The sequence below is a fragment of the Meriones unguiculatus genome, chromosome 16, assembly GCF_030254825.1.
Source record: "Meriones unguiculatus strain TT.TT164.6M chromosome 16, Bangor_MerUng_6.1, whole genome shotgun sequence".
In the NCBI taxonomy this organism is placed as follows: Eukaryota; Metazoa; Chordata; class Mammalia; order Rodentia; family Muridae; genus Meriones; species Meriones unguiculatus.
In genome coordinates this window covers 61,965,351-61,990,505 of record NC_083363.1, presented here as the reverse complement: position 1 = coordinate 61,990,505, position 25,155 = coordinate 61,965,351, and the positions used below count along the sequence as shown (strand labels likewise).

General features: G+C 47.1%; 2 protein-coding genes across 7 annotated transcripts in view; both read right to left on the bottom strand.

Moving 5' to 3' along the window:
* The window catches only part of Il18r1 (interleukin 18 receptor 1), a 37,974-nt gene extending 29,529 nt beyond the window's left edge, over positions 1 to 8,445 (bottom strand). For 2 of the 3 annotated variants that reach the window (XM_060369962.1, XM_060369964.1), the window contains exons 1-2: positions 7,931 to 8,068; positions 2,270 to 2,355 (exon numbers count right to left, since the gene is read on the bottom strand). In XM_060369962.1, coding sequence (XP_060225945.1) covers positions 2,270 to 2,327 — 58 coding nt within the window. In that variant the 5' untranslated portion in view covers positions 2,328 to 2,355; positions 7,931 to 8,068. Of the gene's footprint in view, positions 1 to 2,269; positions 2,356 to 7,930; positions 8,069 to 8,427 lie in introns of those variants that run through there. The other variant, XM_060369963.1, reaches the window with a different exon arrangement.
* Positions 8,446 to 9,669: 1,224 nt separating this feature from the next.
* Il1rl1 (interleukin 1 receptor like 1) overlaps positions 9,670 to 25,155 on the bottom strand; it is a 48,838-nt gene continuing 33,352 nt past the window's right edge. For all 4 annotated transcript variants that reach the window (XM_060369959.1, XM_060369960.1, XM_021661972.2 and 1 more), the window contains exons 3-11: positions 24,760 to 24,967; positions 23,695 to 23,869; positions 23,427 to 23,589; positions 22,193 to 22,261; positions 20,816 to 20,957; positions 20,129 to 20,274; positions 16,731 to 16,877; positions 15,149 to 15,316; positions 9,670 to 11,505 (exon numbers count right to left, since the gene is read on the bottom strand). In XM_060369959.1, the coding sequence (XP_060225942.1) occupies positions 11,105 to 11,505; positions 15,149 to 15,316; positions 16,731 to 16,877; positions 20,129 to 20,274; positions 20,816 to 20,957; positions 22,193 to 22,261; positions 23,427 to 23,589; positions 23,695 to 23,869; positions 24,760 to 24,967 (1,619 nt within the window). In that variant the 3' untranslated portion in view covers positions 9,670 to 11,104. The remainder of the gene's footprint in view (positions 11,506 to 15,148; positions 15,317 to 16,730; positions 16,878 to 20,128; positions 20,275 to 20,815; positions 20,958 to 22,192; positions 22,262 to 23,426; positions 23,590 to 23,694; positions 23,870 to 24,759; positions 24,968 to 25,155) is intronic.

The following is a 25,155-nucleotide window of genomic DNA, read 5'->3' as shown; positions in this document are numbered from 1 at the left end:
CAACAAGCCTCATGTCCTTTGTGCCCAGCAAGTCAGTCTACTTAATTCTGGGAAGTTTGGGAGAAATAACAGAGTTCTTGGGTAGCTGGCATGTTTGCATGTAACTAACCCAGAAATGATTAGTGTAGAGCACTCCTCATACACTATTTCTCTCCCTGTCTCCCTACTTCTCAGCCCAGATTCTTTGGTTTGGGAAATTTATTTATTTATTTAATCTACAAAGAGTGGACTTCTGTTCTAAATTGGAGTTCATGAATAATTTTCAACCCTGTGCCTCCTGGATCTAGAATGCCCTTAATCCAATTTAGAAAATTGCAGTCTCTTACGTAAATGCACTATTTCCTTAAGATCATATACAAAAAGTTGTCTGTGTAGTTTGGTGTGTTTCTCAGAACAGCTTCTGGCGTTAGCTTAATGTTAACCACAGCAGGAAGAGGAAGTGGCTCAAGTGGCAGGTCGACTTCCATACCGAAGAGGGACGCAGCATCAGCCTCTTGCTGGCGGCTGGAAGAAAATCTACTGTACATTTCAATACACCAACACAGTTGTTCCTTGACAGTCAAAACAAGAATCTTAGCACCCCAGTAGCTTTCCTGGCCTGGGGGACACAGGGTTACAGACCGGACACGCCAACTTTGGAGTTTTGACCTTTCTGAGCATCAAGTCTATGACGGCTGTTAGTTTTCCTGTGTGGCAGTGGTGTGTTCTTTCCTCGTCGGCCATGCTGTTGTCTGGGTGTTCGCTGTGTATGTACTGGACACTTGGATTATTGTAATAGAATCTATTGAACATTTGAAGTTATTCTAGGTTTCCAAGTGCTGATTCATTTAAGAATCAAGCCTGCTATAAACATGAGTACTTGTGCTCTGATTGATAAATGCATGAATTCCTTTGGGGAGACGGCCTCGGTTTAAAAACAAAATAATGGTCAGTCAGGAGTTGGAAATGTATAATCATGGGGAGCCTCACGTCTTAAGACCCCTTTTCTTTCATTTAGGATTAGTCAGACTTTGTTGACTAATATGATGCTCTTGGTTTTGTAAATGAGCAGAGGTCAGGGTGCATGGAGTGGGTGAGCAGTCAGCCCATTTCTTCCGTGGGTAAAGTCAGTGCTTTCAACTGTTCTCAGTCCTCAGCTGTGAGTGGCCAGCACCAACAAGTTAAACGAAGTCCACCTATAGAATATTGCTACCTATGGCTACAATTCCTGTTCACGAAAGGCATTCTCTCACCCCCAGAGAAACAGAGAGCTAGAGCCCGAGCCCAGGCCCAACAGGCTGTAGAGCTGGTCTTGTTCCAAGATTGTGTTTCCTGGCAATTGAGAACAGGTGACCGATGTTTCTCTGTGGAGCATGAGACACATGGAAGACAGCTTCCTGTGCTTGCTATTTTGCTCGGCACTTCCTGACAAATCATCTCCTCCTGAGAAGAATGAACAGCCTTCAGGATCTGGGCATCACTGCATTGTCTGCTGGGTGGAGTTCCAACAAGGCATGGACCCAATGAAGCATTACTGTTACAGGAAAGACCTACTCTGTTTTCCTTTCACAGTAATTCTCCAAGGGAGGGTGGGATATGGGCCCAGGTGCTCCCTTTGAGAGAAACATTCTGAAGTAAATTAAATGGTGTCTCCCTTTCTCCTCCCAGTGCAAATGTTCCTCAGTCACAGAACTTCTCTCCAAAGAACAGGACCTTCAAATCCTTCTCCGTGAGGAGCCCACCAAACAGCTCCTGAATTACAGTTGGTGTTTGACCTGCTCTGAGGCTTTAGCATCTAATCCAGCCTTTCTCTTTCTTATATTTTCTAGCAGCTGGGTAATTTCTAAGATTTGGAAAGGATTTTCTATTTACTTTCTTTTGAATATCCTTTTAGAAATGAATGAAGTCTTGCTATCCTCTCAGGAAAGAGAAATTGTGTAAAATTGTCTAAAACCAGTAAAAAAAAAAAAAAAAGACAATTGTTTTCTTCCTCTCTTTCAAATCAAATGAAGCAGCTGTCTTCTGAGGTGTAATTTATCTATCTCTCCCTGCCTCTCCATGTGGTGCTCTGCACACCTTTTTTTGGTCCATTCCTGCCACTCTTCCATTCCCTACCCCAGGAACAGCAAGGATTTCTCAATCTTCTAAAGTAAAATTTGAAGTCACTAAAAATTAAATAAATTAGGCATCTTCAGAAACTGCATTAGCTATAACGAAAAAAAAAAATACTCCAGAATTTCCCTCCAGCTTTCTAATGAAGTCTCTTTCTGAATGTTTATAACCCACTTACTTGAGGCACTTTGAACACTAAGAACCCAAAGTGTTAAGAAAAATCCTTCTCGATGCATGTTTAGGCTTCTGCTTCAGACGGTCTCTCTAGACAAAGAATAATAGAAGGTTAAGCTTAAGCCCTCAAACAAACGGATCCCATCCTGCTAAGGAAGCTTAAAAACACTCCTGGCACACAAACCAAGGCAGACCAGCAATGTTTCATATCTCTTGAAATGGTCCCCAATTCACCAAACTTTTAGCCACAAAAAATTGAATAAATTTCAAGGCAACGATTTTAGCTCCCACAAAACACAAATATTTAACACTTTTTTTTTTTGAATACAGTAGGCCTGATGTCTCTCAACACCTTCAGGGTCAAAGTTAAAATCTAGAAAAATGTGTGATTCTACAGATTAAACAATCCATGTCCCATTGAGGTATGAGCAGCAGCACCACTTGTTCAAAAGTGTGTGTGAGAGAGAGACAGAGAGAGACAGGACGGGGGTTGGTGGGGGAAGAAAGCTTACTTTGACTCACTGTTTCACAGTTTCAGAGATTTCAGGGAAGTCTCAAAAGTCTGAGAACTGTGTCGTCCTGCTGTCAGCAGAGCTTGCGCAGTGCCAGAGCACAGAGCCAGTGTCACTGTTGCTGTTGCTGAGGACGCGTGTGCCCGGAACGTGAGTGGACACTGGCTCCCCAGCGTGCTCACTGGGAAATGCAGAAAGTAAGTAGTGGGTCCCAGTCCTACCATCCTCCTTACACTGACTGTGACCCCAGCTCAGAGCTTTCTGCACTGAGCTCTGAGCTCAGAGCAGCACAACCTTTACTTGTCTAGTGATGAGCAACAAGAGCAGAATGGAAGAAGCCTCCTCACAGGTCGAGCCAAGGAAGAAGCCTCCTCACAGGTCGAGCCAAGGAAGAAGGCTCCTCACAGGTCGAGCCAAGGAAGAAGGCTCCTCACAGGTCGAGCCAAGGAAGAAGGCTCCTCAGAGGTCGAGCCAAGGAAGAAGGCTCCTCACAGGTCGAGCCACGCATCAAGGGTAAATATTTCACAAATATCTTGCATCTCCTGTTTCCTGCTTCCATCCACTGCCTCTAAAGACACAATTCACACAGGACACAGCAGGACACAGACAGAATGATTTCTTTCAGAGGAACACAAAGCAGGCTAGAGTCTCAGACGAGAAAGGTCAGGGAGCTGTGGACATTGGACAAATAAAGTAGCTCAAAGATTGCTGGCGTGTTGCCAAAACACAGACAGTTGGGTGGCTCCACCAGAATCACTGAGGGACCAGAGTTTCCCTCATGATGAGTGAGGACTTCTGGGCACCTGGCAGCCTTGAAAGCTAGAGCAATACCCCAACTGCCACCCGCCTCCTGTCCTAACTTGTGAGCCACAGGAGAAGGTTCTCATAAGGAAGCCACCAAAACCACCTACCCGCTTGCAAGAGACATACTGAACAACGTAAAAGCAAAAAGGGTATTTGTTCATGGAAAGTACCAACCATTCAGAGCCAGATTAGAACAGTGCACCTTGAAAGCCCCAGGCGCCCACTCTCACACCTTTTATTACTGCCTCGTCTTTCTTTCTTGGGTACAATGAGAGGCGAAGTGCCTGTGCCTTTTCCCCAGTGGAGGCTGTCACAGGCTTGCAAGCAGCTCTACATTTCCCTTCTTTCTTTTTTCATTTTAAGCTCTAACAAGAAATAAAATTATACAGTTATTCAGATTCTGGCAAGATACACGCTTTAATGTGGGGCATCTTAAGATCTCAGCACACGAAATAATACGTGCACACACACAGTGTGTGAGTGGAGGTGAGTGTGTGGTACTTTAAGCCTATCGTGCTTCTTAAGCTGTATGTGTAAATTTAAGAAATTGGTGTTTTATTAAGGATCGAATGCCCTTGCAGATGAAGAGCTCCTGTGAGCATTGTGTCCTACCACAGGCCAGCTAGAAAGCAGTGATAAGGTAGACGGAGGACAGCGCCATTGCATTTCCTGCGCGCAGGAATTTTAAAAATTGCTAGTGTTTTGTTACTGTTGAATTTTTGTTTTATTTTGTTTTGCTTTGCTTATCTGTAATCTTGAAGTGACTTCCTTTTTTATATTTTTAATTTTTAACGTAATGTTTGCCCAGTATAGAATATTTTGAAAACAAAGAAGAAAATATTCTTAACATGCACAATATTTTCCTATTCTTTTTGTACTTTTTGTATACAGTTTCAGTAATGAAATGACATCTAATTAGTTTCCTATCTTGTATTTCCTCTTGATATTGTTCCCTGAAGGTTTTCCTACCTTACACTTTTCTTTGTTCTTGCTATTTTAATTACTGCCTCGGATTCCTTCATGGGCGTTACTGTCTTACAAGATGACTTATGTTATGCAAAACACAAGATTGTCTTCACTCGCGAGACAGTGCATCTCGGTTTTACAGAGCACAAGCCCAGGCACCAGGCTGGCTGCATCTTCCTTCTTTCCTTTTCCAGCTTAGCAAGCAGAGCAGTCACCTTGCCTGGCTGTGCTCCCTTCCTTCATACATAGCAGGGAAGGACAGCTCCCCCTCCCTGAGCTGAGAGGGAGGCTGGACACGCTCCTACCAACACATCTAGAGAACAGCAAGCGCCACCTAAGTGTTGTCCATTGCCATCGTTTTCATTTCTTATCATCGCATCAGTGTTGTGATAAGGTGGGTCAGGGAAGGAGCCAAGGGAGGAAAGAATGCATGCGGCTGGACCACATTCCAAGACAGCAGCTTCAACCTCCCTCAAGAGTGCCCGACACTTCCCACCACCCCCAGCACAGCATTCCCCACCGCAGATCTAACCAGGCCGCCTGACTGGAGCAGGGCCTCTTCTTTATTTGAAGCAGAACTTTCTTTCTATTATAAAGGAGGCAAATAGTCCCAGAAAACGAGCTGTTTCATTTCATGATTACAACCCTTTAAATAGCGAATGATTCCTTCCTAGTTCTACAATGTCCAGAATCTTATCCAGTTTGTTAGGGTTACTTTTAAGTTTTCTTCTGGAGTGTTAACACATAGAAATGTTTTTTGTTGGTGCACTCAAGCCAATACTCTTTTGTGTGTGTTCCCATTTTTTGTTTGTTTGTTCCCTGTTTGTTTTTGCTTTTGTTGTTGGGTTTTTGTTTTTTGTTTGTTTTTCTCAGGTTTGTTGTTTTTTTTTTTGTGATATGGTTTCTCTGTGTAGCTCTGGCTGGTAGACCAGACTGGCCTCAAACGCAGAGATCTGCCTGCCTCTGCCTCTGGGCTTACAGGCATGCGCCCCTGCTCCTGGCCCATGTTTTTAAATATAGAACAGTCCTTTTTCTCCCTTGAAGCTAATATAGATGCTTAACTATATTTTCCTCACTTTTCTGAGAAGTGGCTCATATTTTCCTCATAAAAGTGAGACTTCTTTTTTTTTATTATTTTACATTTGACTCGTTTTTAAACTTACTTCTTGGTTTTAAACCAAGAAAAGCATTTACTTTTGGTTGCCATGAAAATAGGACCTAATTAAAGTTCCACTTCTAAAATACGGATGAAGTATTTCTCTGTCTGGTCAAACAGCCCCACCTTTCCTTGAAGTTTGTTGATGGCCACTTGCAATGCACAGGCTCTCCTAAGCATCTGCGGAGAATCTAGCACCAGGCGGGCACAAACACACCCACCTCCCCTCTGTTCTCACTTTGCTCATCTATCTGTAGCAGTTGCTACTGATGGGCCCGGGCCACTTTTGTCTGCTCCTTGATTTATTTGCTGAATTGGTAAGGAAACACATCCACAGACTACACAGAGACGGGAGTCCCGAGTGATCACCCGACTCTTCGCACACCTAAACCATCTCCTGCTGTTTCAACCCTGGCGTCTTCAGACGTTTGTTCTGACAATTGTGATGCCCAGTAAATCCAACACGGGGCCTTTAAAAAGATAAGGAAGGCTGGACTCCACACAGCCGTCAGTGGCTCGTCCAAACCCTCCACTGACTGCAGCGTGCAAACAGAAGGAACGCCACCAGCCTACAGGACTTGCTGCGTACTCAGAAAAATAAATTTCCTACTAGATATATTCACCTCAAGGTTAACGTATTAAGTATGAAATTAATCCATGTTCAAGCATGTATCTGTGTGCCCATGAAACAGAGAATGGTTACCAGCCTAATTACCCAATGATACCAAAGTTTCTCTAGACTGAAGTTCTCTTCCATAAAGTTATGTGACTGGGCGGGTGGTGAGGGTGAAGGGTAGAGGCAAGGTAACCCGTATCTTGTCCCCCAAGACCAGGGTGCACTTCCACAGCGCCCTGTCAGCCCGTCAGCGCGTCAGCCTGGTCATGTCCTCAGTGCCTGACTCTGACCCTTTCTGGTCCTCCCCACGAGGAAACTGACCCTGTTCTAGCAAAAACAGTTCATCCAAGGGCAAGCCCCTCCCAGCTTCCCAGGGAACCAGGGGCCAGAAGCCCAGGAAGCAGCCACGCCCGGGGCAGGAGTTTCCCTGGCTCACAGGTAACGTGTCACCTCCATGGTCAGCCCTTCATCAGCAGCGCACAGCCGAGCTGTCCCTAACAGCCTGCCCTGGCGGAAGCTGACACAGGAGGTTCTTCCTGTGCCGAGAACTGAAGGCAGGCACCCAGCACTGAGCCCGGCTAGCCGTGGTTTTTATTCTTTAAAAACACACAATCCTTTCTCTATCTCTCTAATGAGAAGCATTTTATTTCACCTTCAAAGAGGTGAAACAGTCAGGGGTGAATGGCAGAAGTGGCCTTGAATGCACCCATGAGCTTCTGCTAAGACAAAGGTGTGGAAATCTGACTTTCCTTCTTCGGGGCCAAAAAGGCCACCACCGCCTTGAAAGGCTTGTCATAGAAATATCTGCTGTTATTATCTCCACGCCTTCCCCAAGTGTGCCTGCAAAAGTGTGAACACACACGTCCCCTACCCTCCTCTCCTCCAGGGCACCACGGTCCCTGCGATGTGACTCAATCTTTGGCTTCCCCCGATGCTTGTCAATCTAAGCCAGCCCCACCTCACAGCACTTCCACCCTCCTGGACCAGCTTCTGCTTCCTGCCGAGGTCCCTGGGAGAAGGCTCCCTGGGAGGTGACCACACTATCCCCAAAGCGTGGTTAAATCCAACACACACACACACATACACACACACACACACACACACACACACACACACACACACGTCATTAACTGCTGTGATAACTGATTCCACCTGCTAGGGCTTCTCGATTCTGGAAGCCCCTTGATTGAACACAGGATTTTTGGAATCAGGAAACTGTAACGTGAATCTCCAATCTATCACCAGATGGATGTTCTTGATAAAGTCCTGAAATTTTCTCTCCCCCCACCCCCACATTGAGCCCGGTGACATTGCCTATCTCATTTGGTTCCTGCTTCGATTAAGCAACCGGAACACAGCAAAAGGAAGCCTTTGCACACTGTCAGCAGAGGTCAGCGATGAATACAGCGACTGCGGCTGCATTTCAGCTGTTTACACCTCTGTACAGAGAACAGAGAAATCTGTAGTCTCACCACTTACGCACACGCACACACACCCCATCCCTGGCCTTGTCCTCAGGGTCCTTGGCCCCTGGGAGTGAGTGGCCAGCCCCTTCCTCCCGCTCCAGGCAGCAGCACACAGTGGAGAGAGGGCGGCAGAGCCTGCCCTTACCTTTAGAGAGGTCCCCAAGGGCCGAGCAGCAGTGGTTTCTCCTTCCCTTACATCTGTGAGGCAGAATTCCACCGCAGGTGAGTGGCTCCACCCTGCTCTCAGCTGTGAAACTAGAAAGGGAAGGAAGGAACAGTGGGGCAGGCCCAGGAAGGTGACTAGAGAGACCAGGCAACGAGGAGGGCTACGAAAAAAAAAAAAAAAAAAAAAGCCAAGGATGCGGGGGTGGCAGGGTGGGGAGAGGAAGAGCAGAAAGTATGAAGAAAGGAAACGTGGCTGCAGGTGAGCACGCCCCCGGGCGGAGGACCGCAGCCAGGCTCTCTCAAAAGTGGACTGCCCCGCCCAGAGCGCGCAGGGCTTGGGGTCTGGGATGCCCTGAGCTCCTGCTGGTTTCTCAGCTCGCCCCAGCTCAGTTCCCCTGCCGCAGCCCTGGGAAAGCCCGAGCTGCTCCCCTGCCTCCTCGCTGCTCCAGACCCCTGCCTCCCGGGAGGACTGCCTACCGGCCAGGGCACGGGTGAAGAGCAGCCTGCGGGCGCAGCACCCGGCACCCTTCAGGCAGAGGGCGCTGCCAGCTCGGGGCTCCTGCCCCAGGGGAGGGCGAGGGCTGCAGAGAAGAGGGGAAGGGCGGCCTTAAGATGGCCAGCCCCCCAGAGCCAACAGAGCAGGAGGCTCAGCACCTGGGCAGGCGGACGGTCACAACCGGGAAGTAATAGTGAGATTTTAAATTGTTCAAAAGAAGGGGAGGCCAAACAGGACTAGACTGTGGTAATGAGCTAGAACTCTCTCCAAGCACACGTGAAGAGAACGCTCATGGAGTCGATGACACAGTTCCTTCTGCCCAGTCAAGAATAATTCGCCATATAATAACAAACAGGAAAAACATCTTATTTCTGGGACAGATGGGAAACAAGGGTTTAATAGCCGTCAGCACTCACTGCACGACAACACACAAACCGGACAGCAGACAGGCTCATTCCCTTCCCGATACTGAGGATGTCTACACGCAGCACGGGGACACGCTTGTTTTCCTCTGGCCAGATCAGGTCAGCTCTCGCCTTGAAGGAGTGAAAATGTAAAACAAACCAAACAAAAGCCATAAGGCAGGATAAGGAGAAAGTCCACCGGAGACATTGTTAGGTGGATCACCCTTTGAACCTTTCAAACCAATAAAATAAAAATAAATACATAAAATTACTACCCTGAATTTAGCAAAAATAGTTCGCCACAGAAAAATCATTTATTAATTTTCTTTCTTTCTTTCCTTTTTTCTTTCTTTCCTTCTTTTTGTTGTTTTGTTTCTTTGTTTTTCAAGACAGGTTCCTCTTTGTAGGTCTGGCTGTCCTGAAACTCACTTTGTAGACCAGGCTGGCCTTGAACTCACAGAGATCTACCTGCGTCTGTCTCCCCAGTGCTGGAATCAAAGGCTCGTGCCACTGACCACCACCCAGCTCAATTATAGATTTCTGCATTAGTGCTAGAACTGAGGTAGGAAATCTGATAAGGAAGCCAAGTATAACAGGATGAAACAAAATATATATGAAAATGCAAAAAGTTTAGAATTGCCAGAATAATCCTGAAATGAAACAGATAGTAATTTTCTTAGGAAATTTTAGGTAGGTGGAGCAACAGGAATACTGAAGCATCTATTCCCAGGGATGAAAGAGGAGAGAATTTTATTTTTAGCAGTCTTCATTAAGATGAATCACAGAATGAATGAACAGATTCACATGGCTCACAATGACTTTCACATTACAAATATGAGTATTTATTGAATTCTTTCTGAAATCCAAGTACTTCCATTTTCTGTTAGCAAAAGAATCCAGCATGGCATTATGTTTCATTCGACCTAAGAGGAACTACTGTTTGAGGACATTGGGGAACTGACCATCCCAGGGCTAGCTGCCCGAAGCAAGCATTGCTTCCCGACTCCACGTCCTGGGGTACAGTCAGTTATATACACAGCATGCTTTCGGCAATGCAGTAAAAGCAGATGCTGTTAGAGCAATCTTCAGAGGGCCAGGTGGATTAACAAACCACCCAGCTACAGCATAGATACACAGGCAAATTTCAATTCCAAATCATCTCCAGCTAAACCTCAGCCTTTAAACTGAACTTCAGCAAACGTTCACCTGGCCATCTGACTCACAGACAGAGCACCCAGTCCCTTGAAAGGTGGGCTACTCTAGGCCCTTTTCACGTGAATCTAGATAGGAGCCCTCTGCAGCCAGAGCTCTGAAGTGTATGTTGACCGTGAGTTCAAGATTGCTCCCCTTTCTAGAGTCTCTGCTTTCATTGTCATGTCAGTCTGGAATCCTGTCAATGGAGGCCAGACTCACATCTGTCAGCAAAACTCAAAGCTCGAGGCACCAGGAAGACATTTGCCGCAGCTCTGGACCCATTCCCTGGGTACCTGTGACCCCAAAGTTTGTGTGCTCTCCCGAAGATGGCTGTTTAGGGGGCCTTTGGCTACAGATTAGGTCTGTTCTGTCCACACTCTCCAGACATAGAAGTATCACAAAAAGTAAGTTGTCCCACAGCGACAGACACAGTTCTGCCGTAGGTAGATGTGCTGGCAAGGCAGACTTGCTTCAGCTGCAGTCGGCAGCACACGCTGAGGTGGGACATTCTGAACATCTGTAAAAGTTGAATCTGTGACAGGCCGCAGATTTCCAGGCGGGAAAAAGGGAAAATGCAAAGTACATACAGTACAGTCTACAAATTACACAGATAAGTTGTAATTATAACTTACCAAAATTAACCTTAGGATGACAGGGTTGTGGTTTTTATTATATTTTCTTTCATTTGTATTATTTGTATATTTTATTGTATTTTATTTTATACTTCATGTTTTCTAATATACCTTTATTACTTCTATAGTGAGAAGATATTGCTAAGGATAATAAAAAAATATAAAGACATTTAGAACCAAAGAAAGCTTGATTGTAATGGCAATTTCTATAGCTTATTCTAACGAACTTGGCAATATTGACATGGCAGAACTGCGTGAAGTCCCGATGAAAAGAAGAAAGGGATCTGGCACGCTGGGAATGTGCTTTGCACTGGTGTTTGGCCTCTGGAGGACAGAACAGGGCGCCTTGTAAGCGGGAGCTTAGCATCTCAAGCCTTCGCCCTTCCACCCTCCCACATCTGCCGCTGGGACACACCCAGTTCCGGCGATTAGAAGCGTCTCAGGTCCAACGCCTTGCCAGCCAAAGGCGCCCCGACAGCTGCCGTCTTGGGGGGCCTGCTCGGCACTGGCATTTGGTACCTCACGTGCTTCCAGAATTTGGAGCTCAGAGACTGCTTGTCGGCCACGTGGTCCTCCCGCCACTTGATGGTGCCCTGCGTCTTCACGAGGTGCTGGAGAGAACTCTGGAGGCCCTCCACCTGCAGGCGGCTCTCCTCGCCCGGAGGCTCCACCTCAATCAGGATGGCCTTGGACTCGTTCCGGATAAGGGCACTGTGCAGCGCAACCTCCTGCTCGTAGGCAAACTCCCTGCTGTGCATCATGAGAGGCGCCAGGACGAACACGTGCCGCCTGCTCTTCCGGACGCTGCTTTCCACGGCCGTGGCTGCGTCTGTGGGCGAGAGTTCAGTGTTGGAATCCTGGCTGTTCCGGACATTAAAATAAAAGCCTCTTATTGCTGCAATCTGGCCACCGGCATGTTTAAAGGGTTAACATTTTAACTCATACACCGAAGCGTGCACACTCGGCAAACCTTGATCCTCTCAACTGACGCATGTTACTGGAGAGGTCCCGGGCCACTTCACATACCCACAGTGATCTCTGTTTGGAGGGCCGATTTGACCCATGCTTTAAAAGAAAACCCTGAGAAAAGTCAGATCTCCATTCCAAGTCGGCCTTTGTGCCTTTGCCCAGGCCAAGATGATACAGTCAGCTCTGAGTGGACTCAGAATAAAAATCTGTGTCCCCCCAGAGCTCACTGCGGAGGGTAAAAGCACATGAAAGATAAGAAGCCTCGGGCAAATCAAGATCTCCCAAGAGAGCAGTGGAAGATTCTGACCAGCCAGAACGAGAAAGCCATGAGAAGCGGGGTCAGGCGGGGCCGCGTGTTCCCTGAGGCCTTCCTTCCTGGGTGGAAGGGAGTGCGGAGGGACTTCGGGAGAGGTGGAGGTCAGCCAGCCAGAGCACAAGCACAGTGCACAGGCCAGATACCAAGCTTCCCTAAGGCTAGAGCCTTTCTGTTGGCAGCTTTGATGTTAGCCGGTGCAGGAAGACCAGAGTTCATGCTTTGAGGGAGGAAGGTGGGAACCATCCCGAAGGGAGCACCACCACCTGACAGAGAGGATTCAAGCCCGATTCCCGGACAGCATCCAAGCAAATGAGTGTGGCTGATATGCAAGTGTTAGTAGACATGAGCTGGAAGAACGGGGGAAGGAGAGATGGAGGTCTGGCAGCTAGGAACATCCCCATAGACAAACGGAGATCCTACAGACCCCTGAACAGATTTGAGACACAGAAAGACTCTTGTGACCCTTGCCTGCTATTCTCTAACCCTGCAGCAGACAGTGGTAGAGCTGCGGAAACAGGGAGGGGCCCAGGAAGATTAAGAGTGTACCTCTCTAGTGTGCGTCTTCAGGCCTTTTACCACAGTGTCAGCATTGAGCAGAGACTTGAGAAAACCAGATTGCCCCTGCCCATGCCTGTCGCCTGGTACATAAATCCCTCTCAGGTAGAAACGCCAACTTAAAAAGTTAAAGCAAATCTGGGCTGGAGAGACGGCTCAGAGGTTAAGAGCACTGTCTACTCTTCCAGAGGTCCTGAGTTCAATTCCCAGCACCCACACCCTGGCTCACAACCATCTATACTGGGATCTGATGCCCTCTGCTGTCATGCAGGTGCACATGCAGATAGAGCAGGCACATGTAAAACAAACAAATCTTTAAAAAAAAAGTTAAAGCAAATCTGAGTATATTCTGTCCCCATTCTCATTCGAAACCCTTGCTGACTTCTGAGGAATAAAGAGAGGGGGGGGGAGGGAGAGTTGACAGGGAAAGTGAAATAAAAAAAAAAAAAAAAAACCTGTTGTCCTAACTGTATGGAGGGCAGAAAAAAAAAGTGCAAAAAGTGCTTACATGGCTGAAGTTGTGATAAAACTGTCAAAAGTACAAGATGAACTGAGAATACCAAGAAACAGAAGCCGCTGCTCCACTCCCCTGAGAATACACATTTGCAAACTGTCTCATCAACGTGAGGAAAATCAGTAGGACTTTCCTCAGGTATTTCAAATACCTTTGCTGTAGGCTCTCTGGATATCAGAATCAAAATCTTTTTTTTTTTTTTTTTTTTTTTTTTTGTTTTCCATTAGGTCTCCTGGAGAGATTAAGACTTTTCAGGGATAGCCCTGCCCAACTGCAAAGGATCATGACCTTCTCCCCACTTCCCAGCTCTCAAGACTCCAACCCCTCCCACCCCCTCCCTAGGCCAACTCTACCGAACCCACGGAGGGCAGAAACACGGGTGGAGACGCTTACAGAAAACCACAACTGGTCAGAACACAGAGAGCAAGCAAGTGTGGGTGGCAAGCCACAGCCGGTAGTCTACTCGGCCAATTCCTCCACCTGAGGCTCGGGGCCACCTAGGAAGAGAGGGTGGAGAGACTGTGGAGCCAGAGGACCAGCCCGGCTGCTAGGAGAGCCTGTCTCTAAGAAACCACAGGCAAGCTTCCCCCATGAGGCCTTAGCGATTCGGCTACCTAAAAAGGCTGAACAGAAGCAAGGCCAACTAGATAGGCCACTGCGGAAGGCAGAACCTCACCTGCAGCAACTGAGGAACGTCAGGAGAAGGGTGGCTTGGGGTGAGCCGTCTCACACTGCTGTTAGGACAACCGGGGGCTGAGAAGCACAAGTATGTGATGAGCAGCTCTCAAGGAATGGTCTGAAAGCTGGCCATGGGCCAGCAAGGCGAAGCTGCTGCCACCAGGCCTGGGGGCCTGGACTGCATCCCCAAGAGCCACGTGATAGAAAAAGAGAACTCTGACTGTCAGACGCATGTATAGCACACACAAAATAGGTCTAAGTTAGGAATGTCTCTGGTTTTAGTCAAGCATGCTGGTGCCGGCTGTCATTTCACCGTGTGTTAAAGCCAGCCTGCCCCACCTGGTGCGTTCCAGGCCAGACGGGACCAGGAAAGACTCGGTCTCAAAATAGTCAATCAACCAGTAGCAAATCTCTGGTCTTGAGTCTGAGATGACAATCAATTATTTTTGTTAATGCATTTATGTTTAATACAAAGTAAATATTCTAAGCTAATATCCCTGTTACAACTCATGTTATGAAAATCATAATATCACAACTCATACCATGAAATCACTACACTCTCCAAAACAGAGTGTTAAAATTTAAAATGCAGCATAGGACATGTGTGTTTATAGTTCACCTGATAAATTAGAATGCTAATGTGTAGTGAGAATTTTGCGTTTTTTTTAAAAACCCAGTTTTGTTATGCAAACACGGTTTTGTTTTACTCCCAGGTGTGAGACATGGGGCTGCCTCAGTTTACCCACAGCAGCTGACTATGAATGTCTCCTGGTCCAGGAGGGATGTGGCCTTTCCCAGCTGCAGATAGCTTACAGTTGGGGCTCTGGATTAGTGCAAATGGGAGAGCCCCAAGAAGGCCTGAGGCAGCTGTTGCTCCTGCTGCTGCTGCTGCTCCAGCTGCTCCTGCTGCTCCTGCTGCTCCTGCTGCTATTGCTTACTGTTGAGTTTTGCTGGTTTGCTAGTTTGCTGGATATTCTGATGACAAAATTTGGACCTGCCCCTAGGAACCCAAAGCTCCTAATAAGCAGGAGTAGTCTAAAGAGATCTTGGCCCCACCCCTCCCTAACCTTTTTCTCTTCTGCATGGTGTTGGGGTGGAATTAGAGTGGAATAAAGGTTGGAAGGGTGATAGCTGTAAGAACTCACTAAAATAACTCAACAAATACGCTGACACTAATGCAGATATATAACTCTCACTGCACAGTCCCTGTGCTGACAGTCTTTTACATTTTAAATAAATTTCAATCTATGTCTCATGTGTTAGACCTCAGAGTGACATTTTGTAACATAGTGTGTTTCTGTGCCCCTCCCCCCCCCCCCCCCCCGCTCACGTCCCGGCTTCTCGCGGTTTCACACTGTGTGGTCTTTCCTCCATGCCATTGCCCGCATTCCCTGGCACTTCCCCGTCTGGTCTTCTTGGAGACGCTCCCTGCTCCTTCACCTTGTCCGGGCAGCACGTCTCTCCCATAAATGCACAACTTGTAGCCGCATTTCTTCTCGAGAACGTCGGGCAGCGTGTGATGAACAAAGCGGTCCACGGAGCTGCTCCCTGCTGCGCTGCCCTGGAAGACCCGTGGGTAGATGACGTAGGCGTCATAGAGCTTGCCGTCTGGAAGAAATCAGGTCGTACCACTTCACTTGCCGGTCCCCAAAACCCTCACATCTGCCTGCTGAGAGACAGTTTGTACCAAGGGTTTATGGCTGTTAGTGAATATCCTTCAGCCCTCCCCCACACGCACTCCAAAATCAAGCGATACCGACAGCCCACAGCTATGAAATGTGACCAGGAAACCGAAGGTTGGTTGGTTGGTTGACCTCTTAGCCTGAGTGACAGAGTCTGAACACTTCAGCTTTGTCTACAAGCTCTTCATGTTCGTCATCATGGAGGCGCCTTCCACACCTCCTGCCCGTTACATTCTACCCCGCAGCCTTCCTCAGTCAGGCACACAGCACAGCTTCAGAAGACCTCCAAGTGAATCCCGAAGCCAGGGATAGGACCGCGCCCTCGATTCTACATTGTCTCCTACACACACACACACTCATACACACACAGGACTAGTTTAGAAGGATGGCACAGTAAGAGTTTAACAACCATAACTAGTAATAAAGATGGAACTACGGTCGATAAAAAATTGACAGCATCACCACTTTAGCACTTTGTGGCCATAATCTCAAAGGGAAACAACTGTTGCTCTAACACACACACACAGTAAACCTGTAACTAACACAGTCACTGACTCCCGGAAGCATATACAACATGCTTACACTGAACAAACACACGAATCATGTCCCATCGCCCATCTCAGACTCTTAAAGCTCATTTGTTTCTTTTAGCACTTCCTTAATCTTTTCACACTTCAGTACCTTAGGTACTGAAAACCCCAGAAAGCAAACTCAGGGATGAACAGGAACCACAGCACTCCCTAGGAAAAAGTGCGTGTGCTAAAGGCTCACAGCAGCAGGGAAGCAGAATTTCTTCAGGAGTCTGAATTTCCCCCAGTCAAACCAGCACCGGCTGACTGATTGCTTCATACACAGATACCTAGCCTGTTTGCTTTCAGGTGCAGGCTCCAAAGGTCCCCCATCGCCGGAGACCTCTTCCATGTGTAAAGTTTGTGCACGTGTGTTCTCAGGAACAAGGATTCGGGGAAAATTAGCACGTGTTCCATACCCTCCTTCAGCTGCTCAGAGCAGGAGAGCAGGATTGTATTGCTGCCCTTTTGTAAAGTTGGATCAAAGCACATCTTCCAAGACATTGAAACCCTGTGGGCCTCAGGCCCAGCCTGTTACGGGGACCAGCTAGGAACAGCAGCCCCACCAAGGAGCGCGTGTGTGATGAATGTCTGAAGGGCCAGAGCACAGGGAATGGCAGCAGCATGGAAAGCCAACCGCACAGACGCCAAAATCCCCATGATGAGTTTGCATAGAAAATGGAAATCTGGTTCAGCAGCATGACATCAGTAGACAAATAGCCAGCAGTCACCGGGACTTCTCGTGAAAGGAACCCTGAAGAGGACACTCACCATTCTGAGTTTTGTACGGTGTCACCATGTCTCTCCAGAAGAGCACAGCCTCAATCCAGAACACTTTTAAGAATATCACCAAGACATTGACAAGCATTAGCAACACACTGCATCCAGCAACTATGTAGTAGGTGCTTTGGTGGTCAACTATGAGGAGATGGGGAGAAGAAAAACTATTGTTAACGCCAGCGAAATAAGGCAGAATGGATGGTCGCACGGATGCTGACATCCCCAGAAACCACAGCTACGCTCACCCAATAGACCAACATCAATTCTCAAAATGAACAAATAAATTTGATTGGCCCCTATTCTGTACAAGTCTTGAGACTTGGTAGCACAGAATGTTGCTAAAGGTGCAGGAGACATACAGACACATGTGAACCCAACTGGACAGGAGGTGAAAGGGACTTGAGCTGGCAGAGGCATCTTGGATGGAGATGGCTCTATGCTTATGCAAGGGAGGCTTCCTATAGACAGCATCACCAGAGGATGAGGGGGACGCAGGAAGAGCCAGAAAAGGCAACGCCTCCCGTGCAGAGCGGATGCTGTGGCCATGTGCAGAGGTGCAGGTGTGTTCTAAGAACTGTGTTAACTCCATCTGGGGAGTAGGAGGAAGATGTGGCCAGGGCTGTGCGTGGTATGTCCTCACGCTGGGAGGGTGTGAAAGAGGATTAATGTGATGGTCCTGGAAGGCTTGTTTTTATTGGATGGGTTGGAATGTTCAACGAATACAATAGGGTGAGTATTTGGGGAGAAGATAAGGCTTGGAACCCATGAAATAAGAAGGGTGGGATTGGCAAGGTCAGACTTTGTTGTCGATACTAGTGAGCATTAGTCAGTAGGTCAGGAGGTTTATTGCATCTGAGGGGGAAGGCATAGAAAAGACCCCCATTGCAGGCCACTGAATATGTGTGCTGGAGAAGTCAAATTGCTGAGTTCTTAGTGCTGGTGCCTGCTGCTGGTGCCTGCTGCTGTTCAGCTATCTCTGAGCTTAGTCCCACATTTCTTATTTCACAAAGCACACAAGCATCATGGCTTCCAACTTCAGGCACTTGTAAGCCACATCTACAGGTTGAACACGGGAACCGCCACCACTTACAGTGCTCTCGGCAGTTTTAAGTTTATGGTCCTCATAGACTTATTGGAAGTGGTGCTGCTTACACGTGACCATGAGGAGACTTTCCAGCCTATTTGTAAGTCCCACGCGTTGGGGGACTTACATGAAGTCCTCCTATAGGACTTGGTCTAGGACCTCCAAGACCTGGCATGAAAATCTCTGCTAGTGACAAGTTCCTCTACATTCCTTGATAGTTCACCATCTCTGTGAACCAAGGAGAAGGAACTGGAGAAAAATCTGGTGCCCCAGAGAAGAAGAAAGAGCTCTCCGATGGCCAGCACTTGCTGTCTTCACTTCCTTAGGTTTAAGTAAGAACTTCCCTAGGAACTCACTCAGAAGCCTTGTCTACACATCCAGCTGTTTGTGGGCTAGGACGGTATAGGCGGTGTAGAGGGTGTAGATGGCATACTTAGAGGAACTGCTGTGGTGAAGTTCCTGTGAGGCCAGACCTGGATCAAGATGTCCCCAGAAAGCTGATGTTCAGCATCTTCCTAATTGCTCATGGTTTTGTGAAACATAAGTGATTTTTCACATCAACGACTAGACAAAAATGACACAAATGTCATTGTTTATACACAGGAAGCTGTCATCTGTGTCGTATCCTGGGTCTAGGATCACGGCTCTTGGCAAGCCCTTAGCTCACCCTGCCTCGCTTCCTCACTTGTAAGTGAAATTAGCGGACAGTGTGGGTGTGCCGGTGAGAGGATAGATGGGAAATTCTGAGGAAGGGAATTGGATCTAGCCTGAACATGAAAGCACGAATATGTGTGCACTGCTGTTGCCACAGACACAGAATTTGTACCTAACAGTGTCTAGGAATGTGCAGAGGGAGGCTTTGTAAGCTTTTGTTACAGAAATTTAAGAAATAGTAGAATTTCATAAACAAAAGAATTCATTATGATAATTCAACAACAAATGACAGTTTTTATTGAATATGCTGAGTGGTTGCAACAGTATAAACACAATGAATAATAACAGGTGAATTAAAAATAACCTAGAAGGTACAAAATCACACACTGACAAAACAAATATAAAATCCCATATGACACAAATAAAATTCCAATACAAACATGACTAGAGGATATTCACAAATCCAGACAGAAGATTCTAGCACAGGAGGGGACTAAAGACAAAGGTCACGGTAGGTAAGAGTAGGGGTGTGGCTTCCCCTTTCCGGTAGGGTGCTCAGGGAGCACCATCATGCTATGACACAGTGCTGTGGTCCACAGCCATCCTGAGTGACATGGTTACCAGGCGCAGACGCCTGAGACCTCGCTGAACACAGCAGCACTGAAAGTCGCGTATGAGTCACAGCTCTGGTCACCTATGAGTCACGGCTCTGCTACATAAAACATTTACAAGTCAGAGGCCAAAATCAAAACCAAAGCCAGAAGCTCCGGATGGGATGAGGTGACCCTAGCTTTAATCCCAGCACCTGGCAGGCCAAGGCAGGTGGAGCTCTGTGAGTCCAAAGCCAGACTGGTCTCTAGAGTGAAAACAAAGACAAGAAAAACCCCAAGTGCCATGTCCAGTGGAGACACAACCTGACTGTCAAGTCAGTGCCTCACCCTGTCTTTCTACTCAGTATAGTCTCTCAAGCTAGCGCCCCGCATATTGCTGGGGCCTCAGAGTCGGCATCTCCCTCCCACTCCCTCTCCAAGTTTGAAATAAACTATTCTTTTTACAATTCTTTGTATTGCCATTGAGGGAGTGGTCAGACCATAAGAGAAGGATAAGGGTAAAACTATGTTCTCTCCACTCTTAAAACGGGATCAAGTCAGTCATCTACCTATCTGGATGAACACACCTGTGAACTCAAAGACGAGTGAGGAAATTAGTGACTGCTCAGAATGAAGTTTCTAAATTTTCCATGACAGGATTACTCGAAGAAACGCAACGTGTTCGTCGCTGCTTTGAACCCAGTCTAAGCACCAGGGTCCTTTGTAGCCTGCACAAAGGATGACTGAGCATCCTTTGTAGCAGGCAAAAAGGAGCCGAGAGAAGGGAAGGGGAGAGGAAGGGAGAGCATGTGAAGGAAGCTGGAGAGAGGGGGAGGAGTGTGGGGAAAACAAGCAGGAGGGGGACACAGAGTCAGAGTCCTTGAGGAAGGCAGAAACATTCTGGGGACACCAGATTTAAGGAGCGTCCTCATGAGACCCGCCAACTGGTCCCACGATCACAATAGATCCCCCACAAACTGCTACACAGTCCTCTGAGAAAATGGCTGAAGTTTACAGTTGATTCAGCCAGTTCAGGGCTGAAGCTGAGGGACAATCCTTACTTGGCTCTTTCCTTCTCAGGCTTATGGAGTGCCTTATCCCGCCGTGAAAGTTCAGGGCCACACACTCATATTCCAGGGAGAAGTCCTTGTCTCTCACACTGGCTATCCTTAACACCGAGGTTAAACAAGCCAGGCCATTGCTGGAACTGAGAGAGCAACACGTTACAATATGATAATGTTTTCCTGTCAGTGCCAGCTATGAGGAGGGAGAAAGGAATGTTTCAACTTCAAGATAGAAATAGCTGGGCATGGGGATTTGTGCCTCTAATTCCATCATTCAAAAAGGAGGAGGAGATCTGTGAATTTGAGGCCAGGCTGTTCTACACAGTGAGTTCTGGGCCAGGCAGGGCTACAAAGTAAGACCTTGTCTCACTAGAGAGAGAGAGAGAGAGAGAGAGAGAGAGAGAGAGAAATATGATAGATAGATAGATAGATAGATAGATAGATAGATAGATAGATAGATAGATAGATGGAAGATAGATAATAAATGATAAATACATAGATGATAGATAGATAGATAGATAACAGATACAGATATAGATAGATGATAGATATTAGATAAATAGATAATGATAGACAGATAATAAATGACAAATATGTACATAGATGATGGATAGATATTAAATAGGTAATGATAGATAATACATGATAAATACATAGATGACTGATAGATGATAAATGACATACCTATGATTTTGCCCTCCCTCTTCTTGAATTCTTGCGTCACTAAAATTATTAATGTTCCTTTTGTTAATCTGCCACAGGACAACAGCCAAGGACTGAAGGCCTTTGCCAAAGCAAGCTGAGCAGGTGATGTTCACCGCTTTGCCTAGACGAGAAGTGAAGAAATTCACTAGGAAAATTGATTCTGCAAGTAGCACCTAGTTTCACTCAGCAACCCTACAGCTCTGCCCATGTCCTTCCTCATCTCCTTCCTATGCCTTCATTGCTCTCCACCCCATTTCCTCAGTGTCTCCATTTCCCTCATAGCCCCACCACCCTCTCACCTCAAGGAACACAGAGCTTGCTCTAGCCTCACATAACCATGTAGAAGTTGCTGCTATTTGAAAGATGAGCTTCTTTTTCACTGCCTCTTTCTCTTCCTACAGAATTCCCCTTTCTGCCACAAGCTACCTCTGGAGATGAAATGGCTTTACCACGGCTAAGTATTGCCCCAGATGTAAACATTCACAAAGGGTGCTCTCTGACGCCCTGCCCTTCAACTCCAGGTGTCCTTCCAAAAGTGAAGACATCAGAGCTGGTTTCGGACTCAGTTACACATTCAACCTCCCCTTCCTGAACCCCAAGCTCCCACCAGGAGCCTGCCTAAAAGCGAGGCACGTAAGAGGCCTGAAGTCCGGAGAGCCCTGGTAGGTATGGCAAAGCTGTGGAGAGAGAGCAGCGGCCGCCACAGTGCAGGTGGAAGCGGCTGTCGCCAAGGCTCTTGCCCTGATGGTACAGTTAGATACTGCTCTTCAGCAAGGAAGAGGGCGGCAGGAAGGATTACACACAGGAAGTTTTACGTGATCTTGCTTCCCAGAAATGGGGACCAACAGTGTAGGCAGCATAGGAACGAGTGCAAAGCACACCGCTCGCCAGAGAGTGACAGGCCGAGGCCGGAGTGTGGCTTTAGTTTCAGAAGCCAGTGAGAGAGGCATGGCTCGTCATGGTGTTTCCAAGCCGAGCTCTTCATTGTACCCCGCTTCTAACAGACGGCCACAAGAGAAGAGACACGGAGATTCATAAACCTGTATTCTCACTCGTTTGCGAGCTCTCATCTGTGACCCTGGGTGAGCCTTTGAGCATCTCTGAGCCTATGTTCCTCAAAAGTAAAGCGAGAGCATCAGCCCCGGGAGGAGCGCTGACAACCACAGATGCCTGTGTGAGAGGGCCATCAGCTCCAGGGCTCAGTTCAGATGCAGGGCTGCACTGTGCCGTCACCTCACGTGATTCCCACATTTCCTCTGCTAATTACATGATCTTTCGATAAAGTAAAATAAAACAGATCCAAAATCCTGAGAAACGTTTCTCCAGGTCAGCATGGAGTTGTTTAAAATCTCTCACCTATTTCTGCATCCACTGTTGCATTCTTTGGCGGGGTTGTAATTACTGGAAACATAGAAAAGCCTTTTTCTTAAAATTAGAAACAAAAATATAGCATATAAGTATTAAGTGTTGGTTGGTCATCAATATAATGCTAGTCTTTTCGTATTTCAATTTTATTTCACAGCATTGTGTCATCTTTTTAAAAAATAACCTTTGGCAATGCACACACACACAAACAACTGTTTTCTATAATTACTATGATACTTTTTGATATCTTCTATTTTTTCTCACACATTAAGACAAATACGGTTCTAACTCACTAAGTGTGTGAGATAACAATTATTTGAAACCATGATTCTGTAGAATAAGCATGAAAGTACAGAGAAGAGGGTGTCAAAAGACTCATGAATATTGAAATCGTAGACTCTGCAATATTGACATCCTATCTGAAAAAGTCCTTTTCTAAAGAGATGACCTGCTTCGAAGACACTGATGACGTCAAGCACTGTAAACCAGGGCTGGAAACCACTCAGCGGTCTCATGAAGGCCGCTGTGCCCCGCCACACTCGGGTCTCTTTATCTGTGGCTTCTGCATCTACGGGCTCCAGCAGCTACATACGGTCAGGGGTTGTTTCTTTGCTAAATGTGCTCACTTTGTCCTTGTCATGATTCCCTCAGAAGCAGTACACCTGCTTATGGAGGGATTGGTTACCACAGGTGATCTGGAAATGAGGTGAAGTTTAAGGGACTGAGAGAATATATGAAAGAGAGGAGATATGAAACTGAGCTATACCAACACTCTGGACATCAGTCAAAACCCTGACCTTTGAGCATTTCCCCAGGTGGGTGCGACAGCCTTGCCAGGCCACAGAGGAAGAGGATGCAGGCAGTCCTGATGGGACCTGATAGGCTGGGGTCAGACCGGAGAGGAGGAGGGCTCCCTTTCTGTGGACTAGGGGTGGGAGATAGGGGGAAAGAAGAAGGAAGGATGGGACTGGGAAGAGATGAGGGAGGGGCTGCAATTGGGATATAAAGTGAATAAATTATATATATTCAGACTGGGCTGTCCTTGAAATTAATCCTCAAAAAAAAAAAAAAAAAAAACCCCAAAGAAACCAAGAATGGTGATGGCTTTGGTTCAATAACACAATATTTCTCCTTGGAATTCTTAAACCTTCTGCTGCATCAGCAGCTTCCTTCTGTGGTAGAGTATGCAGAAATTAAGAGGAAGCAGGAGGAAATGCAAGCTAACCTTCCACTGTGAAGGACCTCGTTGCGGACACATTGTAGCGGGTTCCGTTCTCTGTGTGTGTGAATTTGCACGTGTAGTCACCTTCGTCATCACTCCTCACGTCATCGATGAACAAGTATGACAGGTGCGCCCTGAACCTGGGCTCTCGGAGAGCTTTGCAGTTCTGCAGCAGCAACAAAGACACCCATTTCTCTTCCCCTGACTTCCCCCACTTTCAGCTACAGCCCTGCACGTTTCGCCAGTCACTCCCCGAATTTCAACCCTTTACCTTAAACCACTGCACGGGTGCTGTCAGGTTATAGAGCTCCGTCGTTGGGCAGGTTATCTTGGAATTCCTTACTGACCCATGGACTGTCGAGTACATCATATAGTCGGGAAGGCTGCAGCCCGGCGGCTGTTCATATATGGTGACATTCACGTATCCAGTCATATTCATGTTGGGACTGTTAAAAGAAGCCATGCGCTTGAGGAGAGATGCTATGACCACGAGATCGCCTAATCCAACTCTATCCCTCGCACAATGTTGCTTTTGCAAAAAAAGGGTGCATGATGGTTCTTTTCTAAGTGTGAAATAATCATTAACATCTCAAGACTTAAAGATTTCTTCACCCTTGAGATGAAGCAGAGCTCCGAAAATGGCCTCACACATCTCCGCTCCTGCAATGCTGGGACCCTAACTCAAGTGTGCATTAGGGTTGGTCGAGAGCTCTTCATGGATTACGACATTTACTCTCACGGTGATGTGTCTGGGATCGTAATGATGCCACTGCAGGAACTTTACAGGGGAGGCACCAAGACACAGACAAGTCGCTTGGTGTCACCACACACCTAACTAGGAGAAGGGCAAGGGCTGGAAACTGTGGTCACCAACCCTAGCACCAAACAGTACCGCGGCTTATCTGACACTGTGGGCACCAGAGATGGTGTGAAATCTGGACCCGTGGCAACTGCAGCTCAGACCGAGAGATTTGCAGACACAGACCCCATGCCTCTGCCATCTTCCTCTTTGTCTGACATTTACACCTTCAACACAGACCTTTGTGGCGCTAAATGTCTGGGCTTCCTTTTGGTATACTAGTTCGATCTTACTCCCAGACAGCAGTGAGCGGTCCCTCACTGTTCTGTGGGTCAGCAGAAAGGTTGTGTGTTTTCCTAATCAGGCTGCCAGTTATATATTCAATAGCCCATCACCTCTCAGGCAGCTGGTCTTCTCAGCTGCACTTTCTTGTTCAGACCACTTTATAAATCTAGCCATTCCACTGAGGGTAGAGCAGAGAAGACAGGGATAGGAAGAAGAGCAGGCACGAGGTTTGTGATGGTTTCCTGAGCGTACCTTCTTCTGATAATGCAAGAGTAAACCCCAGAGTCACCCACTCTGGCTGGGAGAAAGTTCAGACGGTCTTTTGAGACAAAGATCCGACTTCTTCTTTGAGTAGGAATACGTTCGTTTGTATCTGAGTAGTGCCATTCCACGGGGGAGCCTCTCCTCTGGGGGCAGCTCACAATTAAAGCCTCACCTTCGAGGCCCCAGGACAGTTTGCCTGCAGATAAAAAGTGTGAGTGTGATCCTGAGCTGACTGTGAGGGAAGACCACAGTTCTTTTACATAACTTCCTGTTGCTGTTCAGGGTTCGATTTTTTTAAATGGATCATAGCTTGTAATGGTTTGAGAAAGAATACGCCAACAATTGAAGCCTTTACTAAATGTGCCGCGTGGTGTAACAGAATAA